Below are 16265 nucleotides of genomic sequence, written 5' to 3' on the forward strand. Positions count from 1 at the left end.
GATCTTGCTGCTCATCACTCTCAGCGCTGCTCCTATAGGCTAATAACCTCTCATCTTCTCAACCATTGGCCAAAATTGGTGCTAATCTGAATTGCTTTTTTTTTATTGGACAGTGTCTGGTTAGGTGCAACCCTCAGAGCCTCGAAACATAATTGGACAACAGGGATGTCAATTGGAGAGAGTACTTGGCGGAACTGCGTTTAGGAAAGGGACCGAGTTCCTGTGGGGAAGCCCTTTGGCTGTAACTGGCTGTCCTTGAGCTCTCTCCTTAGATAGGACCTTGAGCTAGGTGACAGTCTCAAGGGCGGGGTTAGGGAAGTGGTGGTGTCGTGAAGCACCACTGACTGACCTTGTCTGTTAGGATCCTTCTCTAGGGGCAAACGGTTTTTCTAATTAGCGAGATTGGAAGCTTTCAGATAGGTCAGGAATCCAGACAGAATTAAAGCTACAAAGAAACTCATGTAACCAGTCGTTTAACAAATGTGTGCTAGGCATTGAGGAGGCAAAGATAAGTAAGACTTAGGACGTCTTTTAATGAAAGACAGATGAGTAAAAAATGCAATCAAGTGTGATGGGTCCTGGTTAGTATAGGGTAAAATGTATGGAGGAAGAAGGAGGGGATAAATTTGGGTCATCTAGAAATGTAGGAGGAATTGTCTCTAGGTGGAGGAGGCTGATAGATTGGTCGCAAAACATCAGTAGAATTCCTAGGGTAAAGTAGGAAGGAAGAATATTCCAAGCACACATTTGCATTAAACAGCATGTTCCTTTTGTGGAACTGTAGGTGAGGAAGGTCAGAGGTGAGGAAGGGAAAAAAGATAGTAAAGAGATGAGTATAGAGAGAAGCCAGAACCAGTTCTCAGGGTCTTGGATGGGAGCGGAGGCTGGGCAGTGGTAGGTGTGTGGTCCTTGAACATGAAAAATGGTAAAATAAACAGGACATCCTTTTCTGTAGTATTGACTTTATTCAAGGTATTTGGGGGCAGGGTGGGGGAGACCCTTAATCTATTAGAACAAACATGGCTAAATGGAGTAGTTCAGCATGAAGCTAGTTCCCCAGACTTTCTCTGGCCAGCACACATTAGTTCTCATTTTTATGCGTGATAGTGAAAGTTTCCTATTTGACAGCAAGAACTATCAGAGAATTTAAAGGAGAAAGCAGGAATAGAAGAGAATGTTAAATTTCAAGTGTCTTTGGTAATCTTGCCTAGTAAGAGGGAAAGAACCCAAGAAAACAGCAACATGTATGGGGCAGGTAGAAAAAAATAAACTATGTAAGGAAGCAGCAGAGGAATAAGGAAAAGACCAAAGAACATAGTATAAGAATCAAAAATAGAGAATGTTAAAGAGAAAGTGGTCAATAGTATAAATCACATAACCATTCTATAAAATAAGGGCTGTAAAGAACTGGGTTTGGCAACTAGGAATTCATTCCACGGTAATGTGGGGTCAAAGGTACTTTCAATGGATGCAGGATATACATTTTTGTTTTGCAATTTGTGCTCTTCCCATTATGCTGGGCAGCATCCCAGTTAATAGGGACCTATATATTTCACTTGCCTCCCTCGACTATTAGAGTTGAAGTTTCTATAGATAGGTAAGGTACTTAAAAGAGTATTGCTACTGGAGCCATATTGTGTTTTTTTTTAATTTTAAAAAATATTTATTTCGCTGTGCTGGGCCTTAGTTGCAGCACACGGGAGTTTTTTGGTTACAGAATGAGGGATTTACAGCATGTGAACTCTTAGTTGTGGCACGTGGGATCTATTTCCCTGACCAGGGATCAAACCCAGGCGCCCTGCATTGGTATCACAGAATCTTACCCACTGGACCACCAGGGAAGTCCCAGACTGGGTTTAAAATCTTGTTTTTGCCACTTACTAAACTCACTAAGTTTAAAATCTCTGTATATCACTTTCCTCATTATGAGATAATCTCATAAGGGCGTCTCAAAAATTAAGTAGATTACAATGTGAAAAGAAGCATTTAGAACAATGTCTGGCGTCTGGCACATAGTTAGCACTGTCTTTGTGTTGGCTGGTATTTTTACTTACTATTGACATAGTGTTAAGATCCTTTGGTTTTGTATCACCAATTTTGGTCGTGGCCAAAATTTTATTAACCGTTAAACATTTAAACTGACAATCGAAGTTTCAAAGTGAAGATTTCGACCTAAATTTCCAGGTTAACTGAGGCTCATCACTTTTTGAAATGTATTTACACATTTGTCTTTTTAGCAGATTATCAGGAAATTTAACTGTTCTTTGGGCAGCTGGGTTATAATTAAATCTTTGTACCAAAATGCAACGCTAAATGCTTTCAATGTTACCGAGGCATATTTCTCCACTATGCTCAACTTTGTAAATTGATTTTTCTAACTTCTTTGCTGTCAGTTTGGCCCCAGCAACCTCAAGTCCTCTTCTGAAATCAGATAACCTGCTAAATTTATAAGTAATACTGTCTAAAATAAAAGTAAATAAACTTGATTAGCTTGGTTTGAGATAGGCCTTAACAACAGTACTTCTGAATAATGTCATCTATTTTAGAGTTCTGACATGTTTTGGTCCTACTGGTTTCTTACCTGAAGTTAATTCCAAATGACTGACCCCACAATTCATGGCTGAAAACCTTATGAATTTTATCTTAAGGTGAAGATGGCATTTTCCAACTTTCTTTTGGCTGCGCCACATGGCTTGCGGGATCGTAGTTCCCCGACCAGGGATTGAACCCTCGGCAGTGAAAGCACAGAGTCCTAACCACTGGACCGCCAGGGAATTCCCTACCAATTTTACTGCCATCCATAATGGTCATGTTCCACATTCTTTCACTACTCTGCGAAATAGTAAAATGTCTTTGTCTCTACCGTATTTCTTGACAATCATCTTGAGTGATTTCAAATTCCAGGAAAATAATCCAATCAATACCCTAGCTTCACAGTTCTTTAATCTCTTCAATTCCAACTAGCTTAGCACTGACATTTCATGTAAGTATCCTACTCAAGTTCTACCTCAAAATTTCAATATTCTCTTGTCAAACCACTTTTTTTTTAACACAAGTAATACATGAACAAATTCTAAGTATACAGGATTAGAATAAATCCTTCCACAACCCAAATCTCATTCCCAGAAATAATCACTAAAAACGTTTTGCACACATCCATTACTTTCTATCCATTCCATGTACATAAAACATGTGCACTTCCAATTTTTAGAAACTTCAGTGGAAGCACACTACAGAAAGCTTAAGTTTTCTAACCTTTATGTTTTGGAGAACTTTCTGTGTCAGTACATTTAACTTTATTGACTGCAGCTACACCTCATGCCATAAAAATGTGTAATAACTTATTTTACTCCATTAATGGTTATTTGGATTGTTTCAAATGGCTATTACATGCAGTACTGAATGAAAAAAAGGATATCTTGTAAACATCTGAGTACACCATCTACTACTACCTTTAGATTCCTAGAAATAAAATGCTGGCATAAAATTATGTTCGTTTATTTTTGGGCCATGCCACAAGTCTTGTGGGATGTGGGGTTTAGTTCCCCAACCAGGGATCTAACCCGGGCCCTATGCAGTTAAAGTTCAGAATCCTAACCACAGGACCGCCAGGGAATTTCCTAAAATTATATTCATTTAAATGAGATTCTGCCAAATGCCTTCTAAAACATTTTGCTAATTTCCCAGGTTCCCAGAATCCTTGCCGAAACTTTTTTTTAAAAATGTGCCTAAAAATTTTAAAAAAAGGGCCTAATACTAAATGTATGAAATTACTTTATTGACTCAAGTTGCATTTCCCTAATTTCTAAGACAATACTTTGTCATTTTTATTTCTTCAGTGAATTACCTATCTCTACCTTTTGCCCATTCTTTTCTATTGACTTGTCATGATTAGTGCTCTTCAAATGCTTTGTTCAATGTTGTAAATATTTTATTCAAGTATATCACTTACTTTTTAACCTAAGTTACCTTTTGATGTCTTTTTTTTTTTTTGGCCACACCACGCGGCTTGTGGGATCTTAGTTCCCCGACCAGGTAATGAACCTGGGCCCTAAGCAGTGAGCATGCAGGGTCCTAGCCACTTGGCCAGCCAGGGAACTCCTAACCCATGTTACTTTTAATATTAGATTTTCTTTTTAAACTTTCCTTTGTAGCTTTTACATTCTGTATCATTCTTGGAGGATTTCCCCCTATCATTAATAAGAATTTGAATTTTTTTTTCAGTGAGTGGGCCAGGAACCACCAGCATCAGAATCACCTAGCTCTGCTTTATCTATGGTAATCACTAGCTATACGGGATTAAATTTAGTATAAAATTAAATATTCAGTTTTCAGTCACACTAGCCACATTCCAGATCCCTAACAGCTCTATGCAGCTGGCAGCTACTTTATCAGACAATGGAGAGGTACAGAACATTGCATCACAAAAAGTCACATTGGATGGAGCTGATACCTCAGCAGGACTAATTCAGAATCTGCCTTTTAGATCTAAAAGAGATGTCAAACTTCAGCACACATCAGAATCACCTAGAGGGCTTAAGGCAGATCACTGGACTCTACTGTCTCATTTCTCATTTAGTAGGTCTGTGCGGGTGCCCGAAATTTATGTATCTAACAAGTTCCTAGGGGAGACTCATGCTGGTAGCCGGGATCATACTTCAATCGTTGTCAAGTATCAGTTAAATTGCAAATTCCTGGGCCCCACATCACCTACTATACGAAAGCCCATCTGAGGGCTGGGACTGATGAATCCACATAGTCCCATGATTTTGATTGTCCGAGAACCACCAAGGTCTAGTTCTACGGAAAAAACTAGAGCTATGAGGCTAATTAGTTGTGAGAACAAAAAAAAAAAACCAATGGTTGAGGGAGGGAGGTATACTCCTCATGGAGGGTGTTAACTGTATTGGAAGCAGCTTTACAGCTATCACCCCTAAACTTGTGATGAGATACAGCCACAGGAATGTGGTGCTAAGGAGAGTATGGAAGTCAGGGTCACTGGATTTGAGGCTAAGAAATTTAAGCTAGAGTTCTGGATAAGTTCTTCACGTAAACAATGAAGTTATCCAGGCTGACACTATAACTTGTAAGCAAATATTTGGTTTCCAGTTTAGAAAACATTTAAGTGTTCAGAGCAAAGCATGACAGGCAGTATATATACAAGTTATCATCAAATCCTATTTGACATATCTCTGGAATCTCTCTCCAGTTCTCAATGCCAGAGCCTAAATTTACCCTTTTACATTTCACTGTTTCAATTACTGCACTAACTTGTTTCCTTACGTCCAGGCCCACCTGCAATACATTACCCATGCAAAATGTAGTAATAAGTATGTACTGAGTGTTCAACATACCAGGTGCTGTCATCAGGCTGGAGATTTAGTTATACATCTTTCACTCTCCTAGTAGAGGAAACTACCAACTAATAATCAAGTGTGGTTAATGTTTCAGTTAAGTCCACAGGCCTTACAAGCCTACCAGGATAGAATAAATAATTTAGGAGCTAAGAGTAGGCCTTAGACAAGGTACCTGCCTCCCCTCTTCCAAGCCTTTATGTTCTCAAGGTTGGTATAATGCTGGGTGAGCCACGCAGAACAGCATTTGATGTTAGAATACGAGTGAAGTTCATTATCACTCATTTCTTGTCAAAAGAATTCTTGCTAAATAGAACAAACAAAAACTTGCACAAAACTGAATGGGTAAATAAAACCTTCATGCTACTTGTAACAACTAATCACCTTGCCCTCTTCCTTGGAGGTAATTTAACAGTTCAGGAAGTTGAATATAGCATCTTTATCACCACATGTCAAAATAGACAAACTGTAAGAATAGATGCTGTCTCTCACTCAAACTTAAAAACTCACCAAATGATCCTCTCCCCAGTGACTCTCTTTAAAGCAAAAGTAATTACAGTTTGGATTTTCGATACAAGGCCAAATAAATAGTTCTCCTTCAGTTTTGGCCTGTCAATTCACCTTTTGGCATGAAGTACTTTAACTTAGAGGGATCAGACACCATTCACAAGACTTTGTACCTGACAGCAATAAGGGTTAGTGAAATCCCATTCAAGTGTCTGAGCACAAAATAGGTTTTAAAAATTGTAAGAATCTTAAGAAATAGGATGAAATCAGAAACCCATCATGCTATACTTTCTTAATGCTATAGCCTAATGGCTGGCATTAAGAAAATCCTTAATGAATCTTTTAACTTCCAGAACTGACATACAAAAATAGTTCGAGAAAATAAAACTAAAAATAGAAGGGTTTTTTAAATTTTAAAGTTTTTCCCTGAAGCTAAGCAGTACACTATCAGGCATACTGATACCTTTGGTATGCTCCAGAGAAAGGAGACCAAGCTTAAAGTAATTTTTGAGAAGTACGTAAGTCCAAACATACCTCCGAATGTGGAAAAACCTAAGGCTCTGAGGAAACTGCATTTCCTTAACAGGACCAGAACCCAAGTTATACTTCTGTAACATAACAAAACAGAGTTGACTGCCAAGTGTTGTTATGCCCACAGTCCCCAAAAAGTTAAGATTTTCTAGTTGTGGCATTTCAAGAAAATGGTCTTGAATATTATTTGGAACCCTCATATACTTAACAAGGGAAGAAAAAAGGTTGTGTTTTCCCTTCAATCTAAATACTCTATCCATATCTATTACTACACTTCCCATCTCCCAAGTTTTTGTTCACTATTTGTCCTGAGGCCAGCCTATGATGTGAGCTCCCTGAGTTCACAATTACCTGAAGGGTTAATCTTTGTATCCCCCCCAGCACTTTAATACTGCCTGTAACAGAGGTCCAGAATGACTGACATAAGGAAGTACTGAAATATGAAGCAGTTCTATGCTATGACAAATACGCAGTAGCTGGAAGGAATAAAAAGTGCCAAAATGCGGAAGCTCAAAGATTTAGAGGAGGACAACACAGTTAGTTTTATTTCAATCAAATCACAACACTTTCTTTTCCAACTGTTGCAAAGTGCAGCTACAATTTCCTGTTACAGATCCACTTTTAAAAGGTTTTCTGTGACATTACAGCAAGCCTCATTTTTTTTTCCCCAAACAGAGGAATATTCCCAAATTCTTCCTCAAGCAAAAATAAAAACTCCATTCCAGTAAATGGCAATACATGAAATTACAGTAAACCAGACACTTGAAAGGATAGCCAAGAAGTCTTCCAACAGTTTATTAGAAAGAATGTAGACATTAAAAAAACTCCCCACTGTCATGAACATAAATTGAGGTTTTCAGCCCAGGTACAAGCTGAATCAAAAAAAAAATAATAAAATAAAAAATCCAATAGTGTATTAACATTTTTTTCACTCATTTGCCATACTGACAGTGCAAATACAAATTTGGTCTAAATGTACAGACTCAAGCAACAATGTACAGCCTTTCTTCGTCCTCCATGCTAAGAGATGTAAAAGTTTAAGGGTCAAACAATACCAAATGTACAGGCTTCAAAACCATCTAAGTTAGGGCATTCACTAGTTTTAGCTAAGATACATCTGGAACACTGACAAGTGATCACTTACGAACAATAATGTGAAGTAAATTTTTTGAAAAATAAAACTTTAGTGGAACAATCCTGAAGGATATACCAGAGGAACAACATGTTACCAGTTTAAAGTATCAACCAATTTGTTTCAGCCACTTTTGAATCCATGTTCTAAAATCTAAAATTTACTTTCCCTAAGCCGACAGCTTCCGATCATGTCAGTATCTATGTTATGAAGTAAAGGAGACTTAGGTGAAATGTTTTTTATTTATCACAACTGCTTTATCAATTGCCTAGGACCTCAACAGCATCATGGGAATCTGGGAAATGTTCATGCATAAGGTTATTGCCTTAGCTGACTTAAAATTGCCCCATACAATGGTACATATCAACCCTTAGTGAAGCCTTTAAAAAAACAAACAGGTTGAAAAATGGGTTAAAGGAGGCAAATACAGAATCTGCCTTTAGAGCTATCAACTTAGGAATTCTCTCAATTATGAAATCTTGCAGAAGTTATTTTTCTTTCTCAAAATCCAGCGATGACAACATTCCTTACTCCAGATCTGGCATTTCTGAAAGGATTTTTAAAAGATTAGTATAAATTACAAGGGAATAACCTAACAACTTCAAAGTTTTACAATAGGAAAAAGCAGCCACCAAGAGTTGTTTCCTAGAGAATTGTCTTTTTTAAAAAATTTGAATCTCAAATCATTCAAATTTCTGCTTTAGCTATTTTTTAGAGGCCATAAAGAAACAATCATGTATCTTCCAAGAATTTTAAACAGGTTAATTAACTTTACTTCTCTCTTTTGAGAGTTTGGTCTCTGATGTGAAATATCACTGCGTAAACATACTTTTTACAAAGATACTTACTTTCATCATCACTGTCTTGTGAATCCTGCAGAAAGGAAAATTTAAAAAGTTACCAAGTTGATCAAACATTCCTCTGCTAACTGAACAGTTTGCACCGTAAAAAGCTGAAGCACTGCACTTTTGACTAAGGTAGCAGATATATCAATCTTTGGTTAGATATAATCTTTGGTTTGGTGGTTATATCCATCTTTGAACTTAGCAATGGACTTAAGAACAGGTTTACTTAAGACAAACAGACATTGAGCTGAGGATCTATCTTCCTATAAGATATATGCCTTTTCGTGGGAATTGAGCCCACCCTTTAAATCCCTTCCTATCAACCAGACTGAATCCTGGAATAAAATAGTTTCTCTTCTCTCTTGGCATTCAATGGAAGAGGAAAATGGCTCAATATGAAGACCCCTGGAATGACAGAAGACAATGAACTCTAATCCTAGCTGGTGAATTGTCTAAGTATCTTCCAAACTACACTGAACAACTTTCTTAAAGATGTTAACAGGATGCCAGGTGGGGAAATGTTGAGAAGAGTGGTCTAGTATATCCTTATAGATTCACAACATCCATCTGTTTACTATACGTCTCTCTGACCAATCCTGATGTTAAAACCTGTTCAACTTTCTTTGTCAAAATAATCCCTAAACTGTTAACTGAGTAAGGCATATGTCTCTATAAAATAGTAATTTTGAATTATAAATCTGGTGCCTTGAAGAATGATTCAGGGGACACCTGTTTCCTAGTAGGCATCCATCCCTCAAAAATGGGCACATTTAAAAAACTGGTTTTCCTTGTAATATTTTTTAGACCATTAAGTGGCAAAAAAAAAAAGGAGCAATTTTGAATCTACATAAAACAACCTGAAAATACATTGTTTCTTAGTATTTAAGTAAACATAGAAAAGAACTTATAGACTTACATCATCTGCTCCATCTACTTCTGGTAAATCTACATCCTCATCACCACCCATGTTGTTCATCATCTATTTGAAGTGTAAAAATTAGTTTTTAAAATGATGTTAAATTAAGCCCTAAGTATTAGGTTGCACGCTCCAGAATAAACCTTAAGTCTGTCATAGGTTTCCACCAATTTAAAAAAAGAAAAAGAAAAAATAAATCAAACTATATATTAGGTACCTTCCTTTCTGGAAAAGGTAGATTATAGGTAATTACATAAAATCCTGAAACCTTGTAGGAAGTTAAGAGTAAGTTCTCATTGAAGAAAAATTATTAAAATTCATCCAACAAGATATATATGTATAATGTAGACATTAAACACCACAATCCTGAATAGCAGTCACCTCTGGTGGCTAAGAATGAGATTATTTGTACTGAATAGTCGTAAAGTTTTGTATCTTCAACTAAGTGGCATGTGTATTATGGTATTTTCATTGTAGTTTTAAAATATTGTGAAGAACCAATAAATAATTTAAAATAAAGTCTTCTCGGCTGATTAGCTGGCATAAAAGGCCTGAATACTGAATCAAAGGCTAAACACCAGTAACTAAGTTACAAACAGAAAATAAACATAAACCTTGAAAGAAAAGATACACACTGTGGAAAACACTGTTGTATACTTACAATAAACTGGGACCAAAAGAGCATACTTATACATAAAGTACTAATTTCCCAAATTTAGTTCTTTCTGATCATAAAGCAAGCAGTATATTATTTAAAGAGGAACAAATAAGCAGACTAAATAATATGAGATGGTGACTCAAAAATACATGCTTACCTGGACTTCAGAGTTAGAAGGGGCCTTAAAATGATACCTACTCAAATCTCTCAGTATAAAAATTCTGGGCATCAACTCTCGAATAATATGAGCAAGTAGTAAAGAGTTTTCCTACATCTGAAAGCACTAAATACTGGTTAAGTTTCTTTGAGCAGGAAAAATGCTCAAAAGGTGCCAAGCTCAATGCTAGGTACCGAGATGCAATGGCAATAGACACAGAACTGAATACATTTGAGAGCTACTTAGGAAATATAAACAAAATACAGACAGCAAAGACAGCAGTTAATGTTATACTGGATAGAGAGAATCAGTGAAAGAGAACATTGTTAAGAAGTTATGACTTGCACAGCTGGGTAAATGGTGGCATCAATTACTACAGTAAGGAGTAGCATGGTTTAGGAGAATCACATGAATACCATTATCTCCCTTCTCTGTTTTGAAATCAAGGTGCCAGAGCCATATGAGGAGAGATGTTAAATAAGCAGTTGCATACATGAAGCTGGGCACTTACTCCTTTTAATTCTTTGTTGTCAAAGAAGAAACATAAAAGTATAGTCAAGATTTCAAATCACAATGAGAGTACCTTCAACTTACAATCTACCATTTTCTTTTCTGATCAGCTTTACTGCAACACATTTAATAAGGTCTAGTCTACCTAAGAGAATCTCAATGATTTTTTCCCCTTTGGCCACGGCAATATGTATTTCAGTGACGTCCTGGAAAAATAGGCTTACTTAAAATCCTTTCCCTGATTTTGCAACTAAAATATCCCTACACACCACTCATTGTACATATCTCATTGTGATTCTTGTGTTTAAAGGTTTATATTCATATTACATGGCTCCAAAATGCAAGCCAATTACTACATTCATGCTCCTTAAAAAAAAAAATCTGTTCCAATGCTGGAATAAAAACTAACTGTGCTGCACTGATTGTATGGTTTATTTTTTTGTCATTATACATCAACTTTAGAACACTAATTTTTAAAAATTCATAAAGGAAGGTTAAATGACCATTGTTAAAATCTTATTTGGTTTTCTGCAGAACAGTCTTGAAAGTAAAATAATGCATGTCCTAAATATCACTGTCTTTAAAACCAAATTAAATTGATTACACAGAAATACACTGGGAGGGAGGTGGAAGAATGCATTTAAAAGAACTTACCTCAGAGAAACGATCAAAATTAGACATGTCTTCATCTGAATCATCTTCCCAGTCTTTCCAATTATTGAAGTCCACACTAAGCCAATTAAGCTATAGATCAATACAAATATCACCCTATGATTAGGTTACCTTGTACTCTTTTAGTGTATACCTAAAGACTATATTTTTTGAGCTGTGGGTTCATACTAGTGAGGCATGGCATCAGCACACACACACACACACACACAAAAACTAGAAAAACGTAATAATGGTAAGTATAGTTTCATGAAGCTGCTTTCACAGTTGTCAGAAACAAACCTACTTTTGGCACTTCCCTGGTGGTGCAGTGGTTAAGATTAAGAATCCGCCTGCCACTGCAGGGGACACAGGTTCGAGCCCTGGCCCGGGAAGATCCCACATGCCTCAGAGCAACTAACCCCATGCGCCACAACTACTGAAGCCCGCAAGCTCCAGGGCCCGTAAGCCACAACTACTGAGCCCACGTGCCACAACTATTGAAGCTGGCGGGCCTAGAGCCCATGCTCCCCAACAAGAGAAGCCACCGGAACAAGATGCCCGCGCACTGCAATGAAGACCCAACGCAGCCAAAAAAACAAAAAGAACAAAAGAACCTACATTTTAAAACAAAAATTCACTGGTAGGAACTATTCAAATTCAGATACTTGATTAATTTATTATTTTTTAAATGTCACCATGATATGCTCCAATGCAGCATCTGAGTAATTTATACTTCTAAGCAAAGTCTGCCTCTTGAATGCAGAAGAGTCTGCATCTATTAGTGACTATCTTATTCTGACCACACTTGGTATTAAGTTAAAGCTAATAAACCTCAAAGTAGAGGAAAATATATAGAACACAAGGCCTTAATATTAATAGTACCTAGCTATGAAACAAAAACACTATATTCCTTGTACCAATTTTTTTAAAAAATGTAAGTTTCAGGTGTATAACACTGTAACTCAACACCTGTATACAACTACAGAGTGATCACCCTCCAAGTCCACCTATCGTCTATCACTATACAATTGACTCCTTGTACCCCTTTCACCCACCCCTCCAACCCTTTCCCTACTGGTAACCATCAATCTGTTCTCTGTATCTGTGAGTTTTCATTTCCTTATGCTTTTTAAAATTAGGTTTGTCTTTTTCCTTCTGACTCATTTCACTTAACTTATTACCCTCAAGGTCCAACCATGTTGCTGCAAATGGCAAGATTTCATTCTTTTTTAATGGCTGAGTAATAATCCACTGAATACACACACACCACAGTTTATCCAATCATCCATCAGTGGATACTTTGGTTGCTTCCATGTTTTGGTTACTGTAAATAATGCTGCAATGAACACAGGGGTGGCATACATCCTTTCCAATTAGTGTTTTCATATTCTTCAAATAAATACCCAGAAGTGAAATAGCTGGATCATATGGTAGTTATACCCTTAATTTTTTGAGAAATCTCCATACTGATTCCATAGTGGCTACACCAATTTGTAATCCCAACAACAGTGTACAAGAGCTCCCTTTTCTCTGTATCTTCTTCAGCATTTGTTATTTCTATTTTTCATATTAGCCATTCTAACAGTTAGGACATGATTATCTCACTGTGTTGTTTTTTTTTTAAATAAATTTATTTATTTTTGGCTGCGTGGGGTCTTCGTTGCTGCGTGGGGGCTTTCTCTAGTTGTGGCGAGCGGGGGCTATTCTTTGTTGTGGTGCACAGGCTTCTCATTGCAGTGGCTTCTCTTGTTGCGGAGTACAGGCTCTAGGCGTGTGGGCTTCAGTAGCTGTGGCACGTGGGCTCAGTAGTTGTGGCTCACGGGCTCTAGAGCACAGGCTCAGTAGTTGTGGTGCATGGGCTTAGTTGCTCCGAGGCATGTGGGATCTTCCTGGACCAGGGCTCGAACCCATGTCTCCTGAATTGGCAGGCAGATTCTTAACCACTGTGCCACTAGGGAAGTCTCTCACTGTGGCTTTGATTGGCATTTCTCTGATAATCAGTGATGAACTTGGGCCATGGCAGTGAAAGCTTAAAATCCTAACCAGTAGGCCACCAGGCAACTGCTCTGCCCATTTTTAAACCAGGTTTTTGTTGTTGAGTTGTGTGAGTTCTTCATATATTTTGCATATTAACCTCTTATCAGATACGTGACTTACAAATATACTTTCCCATTAAGTAGGCTGTCTTTTCATTTTGTTGATGGTTTCCTTTGCTGGACAGATACTTTTCAGTCTGATGTCAATGTATCTTTAATTACTTAAAAATACCAAACTTTCAAAAAAAGAAAAAGGAACCTACCTTTGCCCTTTCTTTCGTTAACCTTGGCCATGACTGGCCAGATTCTCCTTTTCGTAAACAACATAAAATTGATCTGTCCGTTCTTTTATGCTTCGAATCCTAAAAACAAAAATAAGCGCTATCACACCGTTTATATCTCTGGTATTACTACAGGACACAAAGTAGCTGGTTATTTGTCATTTCTCCTAATTTCTTTCCCTACACTTTCTCTAAACCCTGAAACAATCCCTAGACTACTGAAGATTTCATAAGCTATCCAATTGCAAAAAACATTTTTCCTCCCCTGCACAAGGTGAATAAAATAAAACGTTAAAAAAATTAACTAAATATGGTACAATCATAGAACATACTTAGATGTATCTATGCTTAAATAAGACAAGCCTTAAGAGTACAGCCCTTACATCAACTACACAATTTAATTTTTAAAAGATAAAAAATAAAAATTAAAAAAGTATTGCCCTGAGTCCAAACAATAACAAGAACAAAAAGAGTATCCAGAAAAGTAGTTACAAGAGGGAAAATAATGCAAAATATATACTTATTAGCCTCTGAACTGTTAAGAATTAGTGCTTATCTCTAAAATAAGTACTTAAAGTATGTCCATTTCCTTACAATTTAAATTGGGATTAAAGCATCAAGACTACTTACATTTGGATCAATACAGTGAAAAAGATCAATTTCATTTAAATGTTTAAAATTATCACTTCCTCCAAGACAACTGTACCAAAAAAGAAAAAGGGAAAAAAATGAGTCTCTTCAAAGAGGTAAAGATTAGTAGTATCTTCAATGAAAACACAAAACAATCAAGCAAAAGTTATTCAAGCTGCCTGAAACAAGTCTTTTACCCAATGATGTAAAATGGTAATTTACCTGAATGTAAGTTTGGATTTTTCAAAATTTACATTAACATCTTTACTGTCTTCAACACAAAATTCAATGAAGACATAGTCCCTTCGATCGTACCACTTTGCAGAAGCAGGCTGCCTACAAAAAGATAAAATTAGACAAAGTTAAGCTGAAATTCACTATTTACAAACCTCCAAAGCTTAGCATGTAAGTAACATACTTCTGTTCTCCCTCAGAGCATTAATTATTTTGAGGCAGTTTACTGCAATTTCAAACATAAACTACATCTTTTTCCCTAACAGCTGCAGTACAAGTTAAAACGCAATGATACGGACTCCCCTGGTGGTACAGTGGTTAAGAATCCTCCTGCCAATGCAGGGGACACCAGTTCGATCCCTGGTCCGGGAAGATCCCACATGCCGTGGAGCAACTAAGCCCGTGCTCCACAACTACTGAGCCTGCGCTCTAGATCCCGCGAGCCACAGCTACTGAAGCCCGCGCACCTAGAGCTCATGCTCTGCAACAAGAGAAGGTACTGCAATGAGGAGCCTGCGCACCGACGAAGACCCAGCACAGCCAAAAATAAACTAAACAAACAAACAAAATGCAATGATACAAATTTCATCATAGAAAAGATTTAAAAAATGAAACAAAATGCTCACTGGAGTTAAGCATTTAGGTAGCCCTGTCAAAATTTGTGCTACTCCTTTATAGCCCTGCTCTTAAGAATTCAACTCCACAGAATTTTAAAAACCAGAACTAGGGGACTTCCCTGGTGGCGCAGTGGTTAAGACTCTGTGCTCCCAGTGCAGGGGCCCCGGGTTCCATCCCTGGTCAGGAAACTAGATCCCACATGCATGCCACAACCAAGGAGCCCGCCTGCCGCAACTAAGACCCAGTGCAACTAAAATAAACAAACACATATATATTTTTAAAAAATAAAAATAAAAATCTGAACTAATCCATTGTCAACTCAAATACAGTATTCAACATTTCTACTTACCATGTTAGGAACTGTGGGGGGAATTTTTTTTAAGTATGAGAAATGACAGTATTTGTCCTCAAAAGAGTTCTCATTTGGACTGTTCTGGCAGTCCAGTGGTTAAGACTCCAAGCTTCCACTGCAAGGGGCAGGGGTTCAATCCCTAACTGGGGAACTAAGATCCCGCATGCTGTGCAGCACAGCCAAAAAAAAAAAAAAGTTCTCATTTGCAGCTGACTATATAAAGCAAAGCAACCATTTTTTTTTTCCTGGGCAAAAATATCTTCCTTATGATTCTAAATAATGACACTAGATAAAAAATTAAACTTTATAGTCCCAACTGTTAATCTGTATCTGTATCCAATATATACTTATACTAGAAACAACTTGGAATATTTGCTTTTTCCTTATTATTCACCAGCTCCTATCCCTTGCAATAGACTCCTGTCTTCTTCAATGTTAGCTGCCTAAAGCTCTATTCATCCATTAAAATTATGTTTTAGAAGATAGCTAAAAATCTAATAGAAGCAAATACAGTCAAATGTGGTTAATTAACAGGCAATAAAGATTATACATGGTAAATACTTTGAAAAATTTCCTTTGTCATCTTTAAAACAAGTTACTTAGATAAATATTTACATATGCATAAAAATTCCAAGAAGAATTCACACGCACACAAATGAACAGCATCTGCCTCTAAAGAATGAACCAGAAAGATGAGACAAAGTAGAGCCACCTCATTCTCAACTATTTCAATTATTTTAAAAAAAATAAGCATGTAGGGCTTCCCTGGTGGCGCAGTGGTTGAGAGTCCACCTGCCGATGCAGGGGACACGGGTTCGTGCCCCAGTTCGGGAAGATCCCACATGCCGCGGAG

The 16265-nt window shown here is 37.3% G+C and overlaps 1 protein-coding gene across 2 annotated transcripts in view; it reads right to left on the reverse strand.

Annotated features, from left to right (window-relative positions):
* Positions 1-6919: 6919 nt before the first annotated feature.
* PTGES3 (prostaglandin E synthase 3) overlaps positions 6920-16265 on the reverse strand; it is a 25799-nt gene continuing 16453 nt past the window's right edge. The window contains exons 2-8 of one of the 2 annotated variants that reach the window (XM_027106711.1): positions 14431-14544; positions 14209-14278; positions 13561-13659; positions 11265-11354; positions 9286-9348; positions 8373-8397; positions 6920-8071 (exon numbers count right to left, since the gene is read on the reverse strand). In XM_027106711.1, coding sequence (XP_026962512.1) covers positions 8052-8071; positions 8373-8397; positions 9286-9348; positions 11265-11354; positions 13561-13659; positions 14209-14278; positions 14431-14544 — 481 coding nt within the window. In that variant the 3' untranslated portion in view covers positions 6920-8051. The remainder of the gene's footprint in view (positions 8072-8372; positions 8398-9285; positions 9349-11264; positions 11355-13560; positions 13660-14208; positions 14279-14430; positions 14545-16265) is intronic. The other variant, XM_027106712.1, reaches the window with a different exon arrangement.

This window comes from Aethalodelphis obliquidens, unplaced genomic scaffold, assembly GCF_003676395.1.
Source record: "Aethalodelphis obliquidens isolate GAN/ISIS:26980383/991018 unplaced genomic scaffold, ASM367639v1 scaffold8, whole genome shotgun sequence".
Lineage (NCBI taxonomy): Eukaryota > Metazoa > Chordata > Mammalia > Artiodactyla > Delphinidae > Aethalodelphis > Aethalodelphis obliquidens.